This window comes from Dasypus novemcinctus, chromosome 13, assembly GCF_030445035.2.
Source record: "Dasypus novemcinctus isolate mDasNov1 chromosome 13, mDasNov1.1.hap2, whole genome shotgun sequence".
In the NCBI taxonomy this organism is placed as follows: domain Eukaryota; kingdom Metazoa; phylum Chordata; class Mammalia; order Cingulata; family Dasypodidae; genus Dasypus; species Dasypus novemcinctus.
Genome location: NC_080685.1, coordinates 92,076,862 through 92,094,149, shown reverse-complemented (window position 1 = coordinate 92,094,149; position 17,288 = coordinate 92,076,862). Strand labels below are relative to the sequence as shown.

The window sequence follows — 17,288 nt, the reverse complement described above, 5'->3', positions numbered from 1 at the left end:
CAAGCAGCTGGAGATAAGGGAGACACCAGTGCATCCCTCTAGAGCCCCTCTCGATCAAGCATGCTGAAAACATGCCATGACTCTGGGGTGCTGGGGACCACACCACAGCTGTGTACAAACATTTGCTGAGTTGCTGTTCAGAAGCCAGAGTTGATGCATTCTGTGAGGTTCTGGAAAATGCTATCACCACCAAAGGATAGTACAAGTTCAGGGAACAAAATTTTGGACTCAAACATAGAATTTTAACAATAGCAGATTTTTTTCTTGAAAAGGGATATGCTCCCCCATCACCGGAGGAATGTAAGCATAGGTTAGAAAGATCAATGGATGACAAACTCAGGTAATTATTACTTGGGGAGTATACCAAAAAAACACCTTGAATACCATTTCTGTTGACATTTAGGTTCAATAAGCCATAAGGGGTAGGGCCCAGGAATCTGTATTTTAAAAACTACCCTGAGGTGAGTCTGATAAATGACCTGGTTTGGCAGTCACTGGGCTAGATGACCACCTGCCAGGCCTGCAGTCCTAAATGAGCCAAGTTAAATACTTTTTAAATTCCTTTTCTTAATTACCTACTCTTTACCCTCTCACCTGGATCATAAATCCCATTCTAACTCAGTTAAATTCTTTCCAGGGTATAGAATGGTTACCTCAGAGTCCAGCGCTGTTCCAGAGAACTTTCTGAGATAGTGGAAATGTTCTCTCTGCACTGTCCACTACAGTAGCCACTCGCTTTATGTGACTACTAACTACCTGAAATGTGGCTAGAGCTACTGAGGGACTGAATTTTTAATTGTATTTCATTAAATTTAACTTCATATAGCCACACATGGCTGGTGACCACCACACTAGCCAATGCAGCTTCCTGCAAAAGAGGGCTTACGTATCCACTGTGGGGATCCACACAAACAAGCAAATTCAGACTCCACTAGTCCACCATCGCCCTCTCTGAGTTCATCTCTAGCCTGATGAAAGAGAGTTTAAATCCAAAGAGAACAACAAGAAAGGAGAAGCTCCACGTTAGCTGTACCAAACAGAGGCAGCAAGGTAGAGAGAACAAAGAGACTAACAAAAACTCTCACCCCTAAGGACTGTGTCCTTCTCTGCCCAAGAAAGTAACTAAACCATAGGTACAAGCAGTCTACCCCATCCCGCCGATGAACAAGTTAGCTGTGCCGTTTCCCACCTTCGTCCTATCAAAGAGACCTCATTCTCAGGGATGAACCAGAAGATCCCTTAGTTGTCTAAAGCTGGTAGTCTCCAAGTTGGGTTGTCCTGGAACTTTTTGGCTGTACTAGAGTATAGAACTCTGAGGAAGAAAAAATGACTCTCACACACATGCTAAAAATTCCCGCTACTTTCTAGACCTCAAAAGCTTTCATTAGGAAAATATAACTTCACGCTTCCAAACACAACTGGGTCCTTGTCCGGCTACAGCACAAACCTGACCAAGGACTCCTGACTAACATATGCGGTCTTCCAGCCTTGATTTCTGCCTCCCCCAGTTCAGGTCCCTTTCCCTAACATCTGCCTAGACACATGCTATGAATCAAACAAAAAGGGTGATTATCTGGGTTGATGAACAAGTATTGCCTCAACCTTCTAGGATACCAAATGAGCACAAGCAAAAGCTGTGGCTAGAGAGGTCAGGTGAGTATCAAGAACCACCTGTTGTGGTTAAACAGCTCTCAGTGTCAAGGGAGTGGTGACCAGGCAACCTTCCACAAGTGAGTTGGTACAGAAGATGCCTCTCGACGGGAGGGCAATGGACAAGATGCTTTCTCAAGGTTCCCTGGGTCTAAGGCAACTCCTTCCCTCCTTGTAGACATAGCTGGCCTGCTGCAGAGACACAATCCCTCAGAGATAAGAAAATGAAGGAGGTGTGGATAGAGGAGAAGGGCAGCAAGGAAGATTATAAATGAAGTGTTGTGGGAGAACAGGGACAATAATGACCTATCCAAGACCAGATATTTTTTCTGAAGTTAATAGAAGATTCTTTCCCCTTCTTGTTCTATAAAAAGAAAGAAATAAAGAAGAAGAAAAAAAAATGTTGCAACTTCCTATGTTTCTTCCTGAGCCTGTGCTCAGGAAGAAACGGACCTGACCCATTGCTTCACTTTCCCATCTGCACCAACGGTCACGCCATCCCAAGCCCTCACTTCTGCTCACCTAACCCAAGAAGCACGTGGGAGAGATGGCCAGAGCTCCACGGCACAGCCTACCATCACCCTCACATGCTGCCTGCCCACGCCACCCAGGAGGCTAAACACTCCAAGGGTGTGATTCTTCAGAGCAAGAGAAAAGCCCTGGGAGGCCCCAAACCAGGAGAAAAACCACCTCTGCCACCACTTCAGCCCAGGCAACTCTTTTTCCTTAACCCTTACCTGGCTCTATACAATGGTCAGCTAACACTTGATCCCACACATTTCCTACCAGAAAAATCCCTGGGAAGACATCTCATCCCACCCCTCGGCCACACTGAAGATGAGAACACCCGGTGAAGCCCCTCAGCCTACTCCTCAGAAGCCCTCCCCTGGAGCGTGGCACAGGAGTGCTTCTATGAAGCGCCCTCAGCCCAGGCCGGCAAAAGCACCCCACCACCACCACCCTGAAGAGCCCACCACATGTTTATTGTTTTCTTTTGTTTCTTCACCACCCAGTTACCCTAACTCTGCCACTTCCTGTCCACCACCTCTCTGAACCACCTTCCTAGTGTATGAGAATCAAAACAGCGGGCCTACTCTGTCAGAAAGGTATTACGAGGGTCAGATGGGAATAGACAAACCTGGTGTAATCCAAACTTTTGTTTTTCATTTATTTTTTACACACGTGTTCACTCCTCTAAACAGTAAGTTCTCAAAGGCAGAGCCTTTAACATTATGGCAATTGGCACAAAATAAGCATTCTATAAATATTTGATGATAAAACATAAATCCCTAAGTCAACAACTAAGTACTGAATTATAATGGAGTCAGGGAAGAACGACTAGAGATAGGCAATGCTTTGGTGTTTGAGCTAGGCAACCCCACTATTTACTAGCCTCAGGGCCTTTGCACTTAGTGTTTGTATCTTCTGCCTGGGGCTCTCCAAGGCTCATTGGAAGGAACATCACCTTCTCTGACCCCTTATATAAAATTGCAACACCACACAAAGGGTTGCAACAACACTCCAGGGCCTCCCACCCTCCTTTTCTCTCTCCTTTGTACATATAGCCATCTGACAAACCATATCATTTAATTATATGTGTCTTGTCTGTCTGCTTCAACCAAAACACAAGCTTCATCAGGCAAGGATTGTTTTTGTCTGGTTTGTACACTGCAGTATCCCTGTAGTCTAGGAGCACTCAGTAGGCACTCAGTAAGTATTTGCTAATGAATGAATGATTCTGAACAATTGAATATGTTGCCTCTTCTGTAAAATAGGGAACTTTTACTTTGCAACAATACTTCATGGATTAACGATAATATAAGTAAAACACAACACAGTGCCTGGTTCATAGTATCTGCTAAGTAAAAAAACTTACTAATCTGAGAAACCTTCGCTGTGTTGCTAAACTTTGAACAGTGTTCTGAAGAAGGCAGAAGATGGAGAACTGTTAAATGTATCAAAGTCAATCTGCCATTCTGTTTTATCCAAATCATTCTTGGCACTGCTAATTAATTTTCTTGAGTAGGAAATTGCTTTGGATCTCAGGGGGATAGAAGGCACCCTAAGGCAAATGCTACTTAGAAAGGCACAGGTCTAGTCTAAGCTGTTAGAAAGAATCAATCCTCATTGTTCTAAATACCTCCCCTCGCATCTCAGAGAGCAGAAGTGTTAAAAGGGTCTAAGCCAACGGGGATGACCCTTATTCCCTGACTCGTTGCCCATTCTAGGCTAATCCTGCCATCTGGGCCTCCTGATGGCCATTCAGCAGGGAAGACGGGAGGCAGGCATGGAGGAGATTAAACGTTTATAAACGCTGGTTGAACGGCTGAATGAGTAAAAATACTACAGCCCAGAGAAGGGTGAAATAACACCAGCATGCGGAAACTGAAGACAGTAGTACCCAGCTGACCACTTCCTTTACAGCCATAAGGTTGTTTTCCCAGCAGCAGGAAGAGACACAGCAGCAGGAATGAAGAAAGGCTTTCAGTGCCAGAGTTCTTCCAGACTGATCCCTTTGTTTTACAAAACCAGGAAACTGAGGGCAGCCCATCCTGGTTCTAGGACATGCTCCGGGCCACACGGATAGGATCTGAACTCAGATCTCTCCAATTCCAGTCCAGTCCTGTTCTTTCCCTGCAAATCTGCTGTGGCATGGAGTTAAACGGCCCCATAATGGTCAACACTGACCTCGGTCCCAGCAATTTGGTGCTCAGCACTTATCCCTCTTGCAATACTTGTCCCTCTTGTGTCTTGTAGTTCTAGACACAGCAGAGACACACAGATGCAGTTCAGGGCAGCAGATAACCCTGGACCGCATCAGTGTGTGTCTGCTGTCTGAAGCTAACTACAACATACTATGGGCTGTAGGGAAGTTGGCACACTCCAGATTTGTTCCTGTTCCCAGTTTAAGTTCTCCAAGGGGCTGACAACTCATCTCCATAACTGAACAGGAAAAGGAGGGGCCCTGGAACAGGGAGGAGAAAGAAGAGACGCATCAATGGGAAACTGTGGTCAGAGCCCCTTTCAAGAACAAGAACTCCCGTAGCAGAAACAGCTTGAGTCAGCAGATCTGGGTGGGCAGAGGGAAGAAATGCCCAGAAGACTGTTCTGAAAGTCTCACGCACCAGGGGTGGGAACTCTTTGCACAGTAAGGTAGAATGGCTTTTTAGGAAGAACAGGGACAGTTCCTTCACTGTACCCCTGGCTCAGGCTCTAAGAGCCCTGGCCCAGTATCGATCTACCAGCAGAGCTTGCCACCAACTCCTAACACTGAGGCTCCCTGCTAGGATCTGTCTTCTATATTTATGTACAATAGCTAGGCATCCACCATTTTTCAATTATCACACCTTTGTTAGGCAGCTATTATGTAAAGCACAGTGCCAAGATACTACCTGATTTTTAAAATGAGGTGTACAATCACTACAAAGAAATAAAGGATACAAAAATAATGAAGATTTGGGTCTTCAGGGAATTTACAATCCAACACAATCTCTAGGCCAGTGCCCTGAACATGGAGAAATACATTTAAAAAGTGAAAGAAAAGGTTTAAGTTTCTTGGCAAGTTTGACAGGAAGGGATGGGGAGAACTACTTTGGGTGTGAAAAGCTTCATTTAAGTAGTGGCATTTGTGCAGGGTAAAATAGGCAGATACAGACAGGGAGAAGGGGGGAGGGGACACGATACAGATGGTTAGATGGGCGCATACCACAGGCAAAGGTGTGGGGGTGGGAAAGCAGAGTCCTATAAAGGAAACAGCATATAAAGCCACTCAAGCTGAACACATAGCATGCACTCAAAAAAAAAGAAAAAGAAAAAGAAAGATTGGGGCCAGATCCGGAAGGATTTAGATAGCTCATGTATCCAACAGGCAAAGGGAACCCAGTGAAGGCTTTAAGCTGGGAAGCTGCCTGATCAGAGCTGGGTTTAAGAATCTCCCACTGCACCCGCAGAACTGAAGGGGCAAGACCTTCATCCCATGGCTGGGGTTCTTGCAGTCAGCCACAGCTTTCTACTGCCCACCTGCCCCTGCTCCCCACTACTCTCTATTCCTTTCCTCTCTAATTACACCTCAAACCTAATTTTATTTTATTTTATTTTCTAAAAATCTGAGCCAAGGTAACCAGAAACAAGTGGGTAAAATCAGGCCAGTTTGGGGCATGGGAGAAGGGGCCACTCACACCCTTCTCCCTCCAGCCACGGGAAGGAGAGGTGGAAGCGCAGGCGGTCATGGAGAGCCCCAAGGAGGCTCTGGTGGAAGGGAAACAATGCCAGTGAGCCTGGCAGTTAGAGGGAATAACACACTCGGCATCCCTGTAAACGTGAGAATTTACAAAACAGGCTATATACTGCTCATTGTAGCCATGTGGTCTTCAGCCTTTAAGAGATCTATCTGGGTCCTAAGGGGGGAGAAGGGGGGAGGCACAGGATAACTTCCCCCACAGGGAGAGCAGCTGGACCCCTCCTGCTAAGGGCACACGGGACCTCCCTGCCCCAGTCCACCTGCATTCCTAGGATGCTCTGCGTTCCACGTTCTGGTGCCCAGGGCCCCCTCCCCACCAGTGCCTTTGCGCTCTGCAGAGGCCAGGCAACACAAGCAATCTGCAGATTCTTTGCCCGCCTGAGAGAGGCTTCCCTTCCCAGCCCCTGTGAAGCCTGGCCTTTAAAATTCTACTTGCTGTCTTCTAAGAAGTACAGAAGCCAGGGAAAGAGGCCCAGGACAGGGAGAGAAGTGAGAGGGTATGGCTCTTCCAAGGACAGGGGCTCCTTCTGTCAGAGTTAAAAATAAACTCTTAGCAATTACACCCAACTCCTCCCCTCCAGAGACCAAATGGGCCTTGGTAGATAAATCTCTCCCAGCAGAGAAAATGAAGCCCCAGAGGGTGGGGATGGGGGTGGGTGGGACAGACAGGAAAAGGCAGTCATGGAGACTGGGTTCCTGGATATGTAACTCTAGCTGAGAGCAGAGGGTCCCCCAAGTCTAACCTCTTGGCTCCTAGTACGCTCTCACATACCCTTTCCCCCAAATAAAGCTGAATTCCAGAAAGCCAACGAAGAACTCCCCCACATCACAGTTAGTACCACCACCTGCTCAGAGACTCGACAAATCAGAAAGAAGAAAACAGCAATGCCAAACTAAAGGAAGTACTCTCCCCAGTATCTATCGGCTAAGCAGGTATTTCAGGGACATGAGCCCCTTCCTCACCTTGCTAACGGGCCTCCAGGATCCCTGGACAGTAGAGGCAGAGGCCACACCTCAACAGACACAGGTTACAGATACCCCTGCCACCCCTCCCCCAATCCCCAGTCAGGAGGTAGAAGAGACCTGTGCTCTGTGTGACATTCAGAAGGTGGTAGCACTGGGAGAGCCAGGGGAGTCACGGCCTGATGCAGGAAAGAGGCCCAAGAACCATGGCCCAATTAATCTTGGAAGCCAACACGATGAAGTCACACCTTTGAATGTGGTAACCTGAGCCCCACGCTGTGAAGGGGGCAAGTAGAGCACAGCCCAGGGCAGGAGTCGGAGGTAGGGAGTGTGCTCAGTCACAGGGCAGACAGGAGGGCCTGGGGCAGACCTGCCCCCATGAGGGACTCTGCCACTCACCCCAGAGACTGCTGGCAGGGAGGCCGGCTTAGGGGTGGAGCATAAAGAAACCATGGTGAGCACGGTAGATACAAAGTCTCCTCCACTCTGATGCACTTATTCACCCTCCTCATCTAACCCTTTCTCTAATGGAAAGTAAGCAATGCAGCTCCACAGAGCCTCGATACCTGGAGAAGCACCCACCACAGCTCATCTCCCAGAATATAGAAGTGACCCCCAAATACCTACCATGCTCAAACCGAAGGAGAAGGGGGCAAATGGAGAAGGCATGAAAGACAAATGAGAAAACCAGCTCTGCAGCATGGCAGGAAGACCTGGGACAGAAGGCCAGGGCCTGGGCTGCAAGAGAAGACTGAAGCAGTGGCAGGCTTATTTTTAACTGTTGGGACAGAGGGGCTGAGTAACAGTACTGGGTGCTGGGACAAGAGGCCAGGCTGCAGATGTCCAGCATGGAATAGCAATATGGATCATCAAAATGGCAGCAAAGTGGTCAAATCAATCATCTGCCTGCTAAGGGAAAGGGAGGGCAAGGAGCCCTGAGGGACAATGAAGGAAGAGAGGTCAGCATGGGGATAGCAGTAGGTCTCCTTCTGTGCCTCTCCCCTGCCAGGACTGGAGAGATTTCACCTTTGCTTTAGGTTCAAAAAAGAACCATCATGGAGATAAGCCAGACCAAGATGGCATCAGCTGTACCCTTTGTTCCTTCTTCTTGGGGACAGAACAGGCTCCCAGCAGGTGTCACAGAGCTCTCTCCTTTGATGGTCACCCTTCACCTCCCAGGCAAGCCCTGGATGGACAATGGTCATGGAGGATGTCTGGACATGTCCCTCAAGAGTGAGATGTCCCTTCATATTACCCTTTTGGACAGCTCAGGTTCCTAATGGAAGAAATACACAGCTTGGCTGGTCTTGGAGGGGAACATTGCATATAACCATCCCAGGCTCTCCCATCTGCCGGCTGGCACACAGAGATCTTTACAGAGAATAAAGACCCCCAAGGACTCCACACTGCCAGAGGCCAAGACCAACCCTATTGCTCTTTCCTCTGTACCTCTCTTTCTCTTCCAACCAAATCTGATGGCCTGGTACACAGGGCCCAGAGACTGAAGCCACTACATCGGCCTTGGGCAGGAAGAAGAGGAAAGAGAGCAGACATGACCATGCTTCCCTTCCTCCCCTTGCTTCCGCACACGCTTGGGGGCTCTTCTCACCTAGCCCTATCTGGGCAACGGAGTGCTACCTGGACATAATCCTAATTCAGGGGTTCTTAACCTTTTTTGTTCCATGAACCCCTTTGCCATTCAAGTGAAAACCACAGACCCCGTACTAAGTCCACTGTGTATTATTTAATAAATATATCACACCCGCACCAACACATCCCCACAAGAATGTTTTCTTGAATTTCAATTCAAGCTCACAGATGCCTTGTTAAGAACCCTTGTCCAGACTCTTTATCAGCTCTGGAAATCACTCTCCAACTCTCCCCTCAGGACAGTCCTTAGCCTATACCTACATCTCTAGGTGTGTTAGAAGAAGTCATCCCCTGTGGATGGACCCAGTCACACACCAAAGTGAAGCCTGGCAGGTGGACCAGGGGCTAGACTTCAGGCCTCACTCACGCTCGCAGCCCGGCGCCTCAGTGTGGGTACAGCCTGCATACCCACTTAGCAGCCTTGTTTTGCCCCATGACTTCAAATGAGAAAAGAATCTGAATGGGGGGAAAAAAAGAACTTACCATCTTAACCTTTTGCCACCACAAACTAAGATTCTTCTGATTTCAGGTAAAGAGAAAATATGTGCCCCTCTGAGTTACACAGCCCATCCTCTCTGCAGAGTCACTAGCTGAAAAACTTTTCAAGTCTTCACACAGAGAAGCAACAGCTGATCAGTGATGATTAGTAATTAACTGGACACAGGCTGCCCTGGAGTCCAGCATTAAGACCATCTAAAGGGCATCCACCCTGGGCCCAGTTACTGCTGACGGTCAGACATGGAGAAGTCAGCTAACAACCCTCCTGCCCTTGGCACCTCTTGCCCCCAGCACTGCCTTCCATTATCCCACTCTGCCAAGGAGCTGCTGGGCATGACCTTCTGATTTGTACACCGAGATCTGGAAAGTTTAATTTACCTAACTTACTCGAGGTCACACAACTAGTTAGCAGGGCACAAAAACTAGAACCTTTTATTTTTCTTCCTGCTTTTTTTCTTTTTTTTTCCTAATCTAGCAACGGACTATCTCTAATATTTCTAGATATTTATATCCACATATACTTAATATACAAAATATCAGTATTTCCCTTAAAAAAGAAAAGGTGCACCAATTTGATTTGGGTTACATATCTGGGGTACCTTAAGCTGTCCCAGTGACGTGGCCTCCTCTCCTTACCAGTGTCTCCAGTTTTCCAGGTGCTCTTGGGGTTAGTGGCACCCAGCTTTGTACTGCCTGTCAGGTCCACAATCCCAGTACTACCACCTCTGGTACCAAAAAAAAACACACAGGAACCCAGACCAAGAGCAGTAGGAACAGATCCCAAGGCACGGCTCCGATGCCGACACCACGTGACCTCAGCAAGGCCACTGCACCTTTCTGGACTGACCCACCCTCTTCCTCAGCAAGAGGAAAAGGGGGCAATAAAGATGACCTGTGTGCGTTGGCTCAAAGGTGCTGAGAGGTATGGGTCTCTTACCCATGGGCCTTAAATCATCACCAAGAGCAGCTGCAGCCTCCTCAGAGACAAAGACCATCTCTGCCTGGTCCCCCCACCCCCCACACTGCCCCCCCCCCAGGACACAGAAACTGTGGAGGGGTACAGGACAGGGCAGAGGGACATAAAAGAGACTCCGCGTGACCTTAGAAAGGGCCTGAAGTACAGGAAAGGGAGGCAGGAAAGTGTGACCACTTAGCCACAGCCAGCTGTCCACTAGGGAGAGTCCTGGACCAGGGCACAGCAGGGCTGCTGAGGAACTGAGAGCAGCTTAGACTCAGATGACAGGGCCCTCCCCTCCCAATCTTGGCTGGTGTTCCTCTCAGCAGAGACTCCAGGCACCCCTGGGCTCTGAGGGTGGCAGCACCAGCAAAGGTGGTCTCCCCCTTCCCTGGGGAGCAGGCCAGGGCTTACGTTTGCCTCCAGCAGTCCTAGGCTTGGCTCCTCCAGGCCACTCCCCCTGAATCCCCTGCACCTGTTTAAACAGCCATCAACCGATGCTGGCCCCACTCCTCAGATCCCCAAGTGCAGACACTGATACCTCCACCCTCCCAAAAGGACCTTTACTTCCCAGACACCCACCAAAATCCATGGTCCAGAGGCCTGGGACTGCTTTTCTTTGGCCTTTTGGCAGCCACTGATGCCAGATCTTAGCTGCAAATTACTTTCAAGATTTATCAAAGTCCCAAACTCACAAGGGAAAAAGGAGCATAAGCTGACCTGACTTTGATCCTGCCTCAGAGGATGCCAAGAGCCCTGCTTCAGTACACAAGAGTCCAGGCCAGGGCCAAGGCAGACATGCATGGAGTCTCCTCCCAAGAGACGGACAGGGTCTCCAAAGCAGAAACCTCCCCAAAAAAACTGCAAGCGGCAACCTCAGTGACTCCTAATCTTTCTTTACAACATCTTGTTAGTTTACCTTGTGCCCACCAAACACAATAAAACTGTTTTTAACATAAAGACGGGCTGGATCCAATTCTGAGCCACCAGCCCACTTACTCCTTCCCAACCTCACCTCTAGCTCTGCCCCTCAGCTCCAGCCTGGGCCAACTTCACCATCACCTCCTGCAGACTTGCTCATTCCTCAGACACCCGGCAATGAATCACTCATGCCAGGTGAAGCCCTCCTCAGTAAATTCAGTTCTAAGATTTCCCTCTTTCAAGGCTCCTATATTCCAAACTACACAAGTGAACCCCTAGACTAGCAAAGTCCAATAGAACTTTCTGCAAGGATGGAAATGTTTATGTGTTGTCCAATTTGAGAACCACTAACCACATGCAGCTACTGAACACTCAAAATGTGACTAGTAATTGAATGTTTTATTTAACTTAATTAATTGTAACTAATATAAATTTAAATAGCCACATGTAGCTAGTGGCTGCCATATTGGAAGTGCAGCCCTAGACTATATTTGTTCATTTTGCCTCTCCAAATAGACTTCTTAACCTCAAAATTTTTATAGACCACTTGAGAAGTCTAAATCCTCCACACAACTAAGCACGTGGTAGGGAGGGGCATTTTTAACTATCTGTAACCATACTGGATATAAAAGTTGGATCTGGTCAATGAAACTTTCCTTGCTGCTTGTTTACATCCAGAATACCAGCAGACCCCAATTTGGGACACTGCCCTTCACCCAGCCACACCACCTGCCTTGCTCTCCCACAGGAGGCGGCATGAGGTGTGCTGGACAGGACAGGTGTCTGCATGGAGGTGGAAGGTCTGGCCCTTGCCCCTATGACATTAAGTCCGTTAACAGTGTCCAGATCAGCCACGAGAGGTTCCCAGCCTCTACCTTCTCAACACCACAGGAAGCCACATGGCAGTGACATTAAATGACCTGGGGAGGAAGGACCCCTGGAAAAAGGAGAGAGGGAGAAGAAACCACAGGACCTTGTTTTCTCTAATCCACACAGTGGAAAGGTAAACAGAGATAAGTAATGACAACATTCTATATTTTGTAAAGCAATAACATGCTTCAGTTAACCAGCAGAGAAAGACACAGTGCTGGCTTTAATTAAATGTGTTCGGCTAACACCTAAGAGTCACTAAGACACAAGGAAGGAGCAAGCAGTCAGTTCCCTGAGGAACCCCACAGGGACTTTCATATACAAGAAGGTCGAAACTAAATGCCCCTACCAAAGAGACAGTTAATACAATTCCCATGTTCTCATAAAAATTAAAAAATTTTAAAAGGTAAGATATAAGACTTCAATCAAACACCCCCTTTTAAAAAGGTGCGTGGAGGGGGGAGGTTTACAAAGCTTGTTACCACAGATCCAAAACTCGGTGAGTTGCTGAGTTGGTTTATGAGCTCGCCCTCCCCCTTCAGGGACTGTTGCTGGGGAAGAGGTAAAAATCCACGACTGCCCCCAGCCCACAGTCAAAGTAGGGCCTGGAGTAAGACAGCAGCTCCTCGGGCTGAAGGGGCTCTGGCAGCAGCAGCCAGTTCCATGTTCTGGTCTACCAATGTCACTGCAGTCACGAAGTGGGAAAAAGCCCAAGACAGGGAGTGAAGCATCCTGGGTTCTAATCCTGGCTCTGCCAAATGAATGGCTATGTTCCCTCAAGCTAGTCAGTCCCTCACTCTGGTCCTTGGTTTTCTCATCTATAAAATGAGGGGGTTGCATGAGATGACCTTTCAAGTCCCTTCCAACTCTGACTGGAAGTACAAGTATGATTCATAGCTGAGCAAAAACAGCCAGGAGAAAAAGACAAAACAAAACAAAACAAAAGCTGCCAGGAGAGATGGTGAGGTGAGGTCGCAACACCCACCAAAAGCATTTAAATGTTACATCTCTGAAGTGGAGGGAGAGAAGCAGCAGGGCAAGATGGGACAATTTTTTTTACCACTGATTTCACTTATCAGGGCCAAGAGGTCAACAGACCACAGAGAGGGCATCTGGACAGCGCCATCTCCCCTCAATTCTCAGGGCTGAGAAATAGGAGAATTCAGAAATTCCACCAGGGCTCCTACCCTTTGTACCCTCTGTAGGCTCATCAGTCCCCAGAAATGGCCTTGGCACACTGTACAGAGACGCTGTCTCTTCCCTTTTCCTTCAGGCACCTCGGGCAATCCCTCCTGCCCCACCACATCTTCCTCCCTTAGTTGTAATCAAAAGAATCCTAATTCTAATCATGAAAATGCTCTAATAATGAATGAAATGATGAATGCACAACTATGTGATTATGGTAAGTATCATTGATTGTACAGTTTAGATGGATTTGTGCTTTATTAATGTCTATCAAAAAATTAATTTGTTTTTAAAAAAAAAAAAGACTCGTAGTTTTGAAAATCATCTCACTCCTCAACACCTACAGTTAAATTAATCAAAAGTCAAGATCTAGTGATTTCTGGCAAATGTTTCTAGAGAGGAATTCTTTGAACCAGATTCCCCCCACACCTGTAATTATATCTTAACCAATATTTGCATATGGAAGTGCCATTGACACTGCTGTCACTCTCCTTGTGCCTCATCCCTTCTTGATTCCTCTATTATTAAGTTTTACACAAAGATGTGTGGAAAATCTACAATTTGAGTCAACTTATAAGATCTGAGAGCAAGCTGCCTGCCAAAACAGACTCTGACTTCATTCAATCTTCACCCACTTCTAAACTGAGAAGGATAAATTATGCTCATGAAAACCCATTAGACTATCTATGAGTGCTATTTAAAACACTGCTAGAATTTTCCTTTTGCAACTATTCAAAAAGGGGAAAATCCAAATCTCCCTCCTATTAATTACAATAAAAACCTGAATTGCCATCTGAAAACATTTTAGAGGGAGGTTGTATGTGTGTGTGTGTTAAATAGAATAAGGAGAAGTTGACAGCTTTTGTTCTGAAGTCTTTACACAATATTTCCACCATCCAAGAGAATGAACAGCCAGTGTCCCCAAACTGCTGATGGGCAAAGGCAGATGGTGTCTCAGAGCTGACAGAAAATGCCTGAAAAGAATGTCTGCCACTTCTCAATGGTTACAGGTTAACTATGGTCAAACTGTATTTACTCGACTCCATTTTCCAAGGTCAGAGCCACAGTCAGGCTAAACAAGTTCTTCCCTGTCCCCAGTTATGAATATAGAGATAGGGTCTTAAGACACAAATATTAAAGTTTTCAAAATACTGACATATTTCCTCTACATCAGTCAACACTCAACAACCAAAAAACTCACAGCAACAATGTACAGCAGAAACCAAAGAAATCTGAAAGTATTCAGTTAACTTAAAAGTAGGATAAAGGCAGTAAGAAAATAATATTAGAGGCCTTAAAATGTGAGAATTGCACATGATTGCCCTCTTTGGCCCCGAGTACCAAGTTTTTATTACGTCTGATTCTATATTCCATAACTCATCTGAGTTTTGTATTTAAGTGCTGAAATACGGCTAGCTCCGGAGGTTAAGGGGGAAGAGAAAAATACAACACAGGAAGTTATTTTCTTGTCCTCCTCCAATCACTAAGACAGCCCAGGGGAAACAGATCTGATGTGTCACCTTTAGAGATGTGGTTTGACCTGAAACCCCTAAGAGGGGAAAACCTACTTTATGGTGACCCTTAAAAGACAGGCTCACACTGCACTGCCCCACCCCATCTTATCAACCAAGTCCACTCCGTTTAACTTCTAAAGCAGGTTTTCTCACCTCCAACTCTACTCTGCTCTTACCTACCCGCCTCAAAGAATGAAAGAAAAGGAAAAAGGGAAAAAAAAGATTGGGTTTCCTCGGCTCAAGGAGGACACTCTCTCCTGCTCTCCATCCTTCTTCCATCTCCAGGACTGAAGGGGCCATCTCGGATCTGCGGAATGGGCACCGAGCGAAGTCGTGGTTTACCGACTCGGTTGAAAATGATCAATGGAGCTATGGAAACAGCAGACACCGCGCCGGAGCCTGCTGGCCTCCCGTCTGGAGCGGCGCAGGCACGGCAGGAGGGAGGGGGCCTGCTGTCCCATCAAAACAATCCCTCCCCCGCGCCCGCGGAGGGGGGTGGGGGCGGTGTCCCGGCGGAATCTCCAGCCTCGCACCTCCAGGGCCAGCGCGCCCCAAGGCGGCACAGCCGCGCTCGCGAGGCCCAGGGAAGTGAAATCACACATTCCGGCTCCCAAATAAGGAGCGAGGCTAAATAAACCTCTGAGATACGACTTCTCCAAACCAACCGACCAACCAGCTCAATGAGTAATGGGCCTTTTGTGCCCGCAGAAAGAAAGAAAGGAGGGAGGAGAGGCCGGGGAACCACATCCCCCGAAAATCACTTCCTTGCTCCGGGCTTAAAGCAGAAGTGGTCTCGACGCCAACCGTCCCGATTCGGCTGGATCCCGCTCCCCCCCCCCCCCCCCCCCCCGCGGCGTCCTCCCGGGGCTCCTCGAGTCCCGGCCGCTCACCCCGCTGAGGTGACCGGAAACTCGGCCCCCGCGGCGTGGTCAGCCGCGACCTGACCTTCCCGCCCCCCGCCCCACAGCCGCGCACTCCGGGCGCCGCGCACGGCCCCGCCGCGGCCACCCCGGCGCCGGCGTCGCGCGCGTGTGAGCGCCGCGGCTCGCACGCGCCGGTCCGGCGGGCTGAGGCGCTTCCCCCGCGGAGCCCCTCTCCCTGGACGCCCCTGCCCCGGGCCCCAAACCTACTTTTAGGGCGAATTTCTCCTGGGTCCTCTTGTTGAAGATCTGCAAAACTTTCCCGTTGATGCCCAGTCCCAGGACCTGGGTGGTGACCTTGTAGTCGTCGGTGATGGCGTTCTTCTTGATCTGCAGGCTCGACTTGACGTGGAACTGGGGGAACTGCTGCGGGGGCTGCGGCGGCGGCTGGGCCGGGGGGTGCGGCGGGGCCGGGGCGGGGGGCTGCGGCGGCGGCGGCGGGTTGGGGAACAGCACCGGCGGGGTCTGGCCTTGGGAGTTGGACAGCATGGTGCCCGGAGACGCGGGAGCAGAGGCGGGAGGGCCCGCGGCCGCCCCCTCCTCCGGCTCCGGACGGGGTTCCCGCGGCCCCCCGCCCGGCCGGGAAGTTTGCTCCGGGCTGGAGCCGGCTTCCCCGCCCCGGCTGGGCTCCAGGCTCGGCGGGTCGCGGGGCTCCGTGGGTGCCGCCGTCCGCCGCTGGCGCCCGCCGGCCCTTCTCCCTCCCTCCCTCCCTCCCCCCGGGGGCCTGGCGCTCCGAGGAACGCGGGACGGCGGGGGCCCGGCCGGGGGGGAAGCGGCCGCGCGACAAAGTACCCAGCCCCGGGCCGGCGCCCGCGTCACAGCCTCGTCTGCGTCCGGGGCTGGCCTTAAAGGGGAGGGTCAGAAAGGGAGGGGCGAGGGAGTGGGGCGGAACCGGGGAGGCGCGAGCCTTAAAGGGGAGGACGCCGGGCGGTGGGCGAGTCCAGCGCCCGGGTCCGCTGCTGGGAGAGCGAGCGAGAAATCCGAGTCCTTAACGTGTGGACCCCACAAAGAGAAGGGGGAGGCATATGAAAGTAGCTGCACAGTTCAGATAGAAAACCCAAGTTTCTCCAAGTGTCTGGATCTTTTAGGCAGCGGCAAAGAATTGGGAGAGGGGGTATGTTTTGAAGGAGAGGGACGGCAGGCAAAGCTGAGCCCGCAGACATCTATCTCAAGGGTGAGTTGGAGAAACCGGCCGTTCATCCTAGAAACAGGTGTGATGCAAATATTAAATATTTTCCTAACGTGAACATTCTCATCCTAGTTTTGCATTTCCTTTACTGTTTTTCAATTAAGATGATTTATTAACTAGCAACAATTTACTAATTCTATCCTTGATTATTTTTCCATGTGAATCAATTTCAAGGCATCCAGGATTGAGATTCAGATCCCCTGGATTCCGGTAAGACTTTACCACTGACTGGCTGCGTGACCCTAAGCAAGCCCTTGTCACCTCTCTCTCAATAAGAAGAAAAATAATCCCTTTCTAATCGAGTTGTGGGGAGAACCAGATGAAGTAAAGTAGCGAACAGCAGGGCTGGGGAATAGGTTCTGATCTCTAATGTGGAAAAATCAGGTCTTGAATCTACAGCCATAAGGAGTAGGTATTTTTTAAGGTGCTAAGTTCTTCAAGTCCAGGTTTGCCACATACTTCTCCAGAAGATGCCAAGGAACAAGCTGGACCTATAGCAAACCCAGATCAGGGCAGGGAATTGGGAAGACCCTGAATATCAGCTGCCAGAGGGTCTCTCTGTACATTCTGATGGGGTTTGGGGATGATCATAAACACATTCTTTTTTTTTTCTTTCAAATCAATTTTATTGATACATATTTGTAAAACTTACAATCCACCCAAAGTGATTGCACATGCATCCCTTCGATCAATATTAGGGTGCTTTCATTACTCCGATAATAATTTTTTAAAA

General features: G+C 49.0%; 1 protein-coding gene across 1 annotated transcript in view; it reads right to left on the bottom strand.

Annotated features, from left to right (window-relative positions):
- Positions 1-16,016, bottom strand: part of MAPKAPK2 (MAPK activated protein kinase 2) — a 53,548-nt gene extending 37,532 nt beyond the window's left edge. Inside the window, exon 1 of the mRNA XM_004470043.5 lies at positions 15,577-16,016. Within this exon, the coding sequence (XP_004470100.1) occupies positions 15,577-15,855 (279 nt within the window). The 5' untranslated portion in view covers positions 15,856-16,016. The remainder of the gene's footprint in view (positions 1-15,576) is intronic.
- Positions 16,017-17,288: the final 1,272 nt, after the last annotated feature.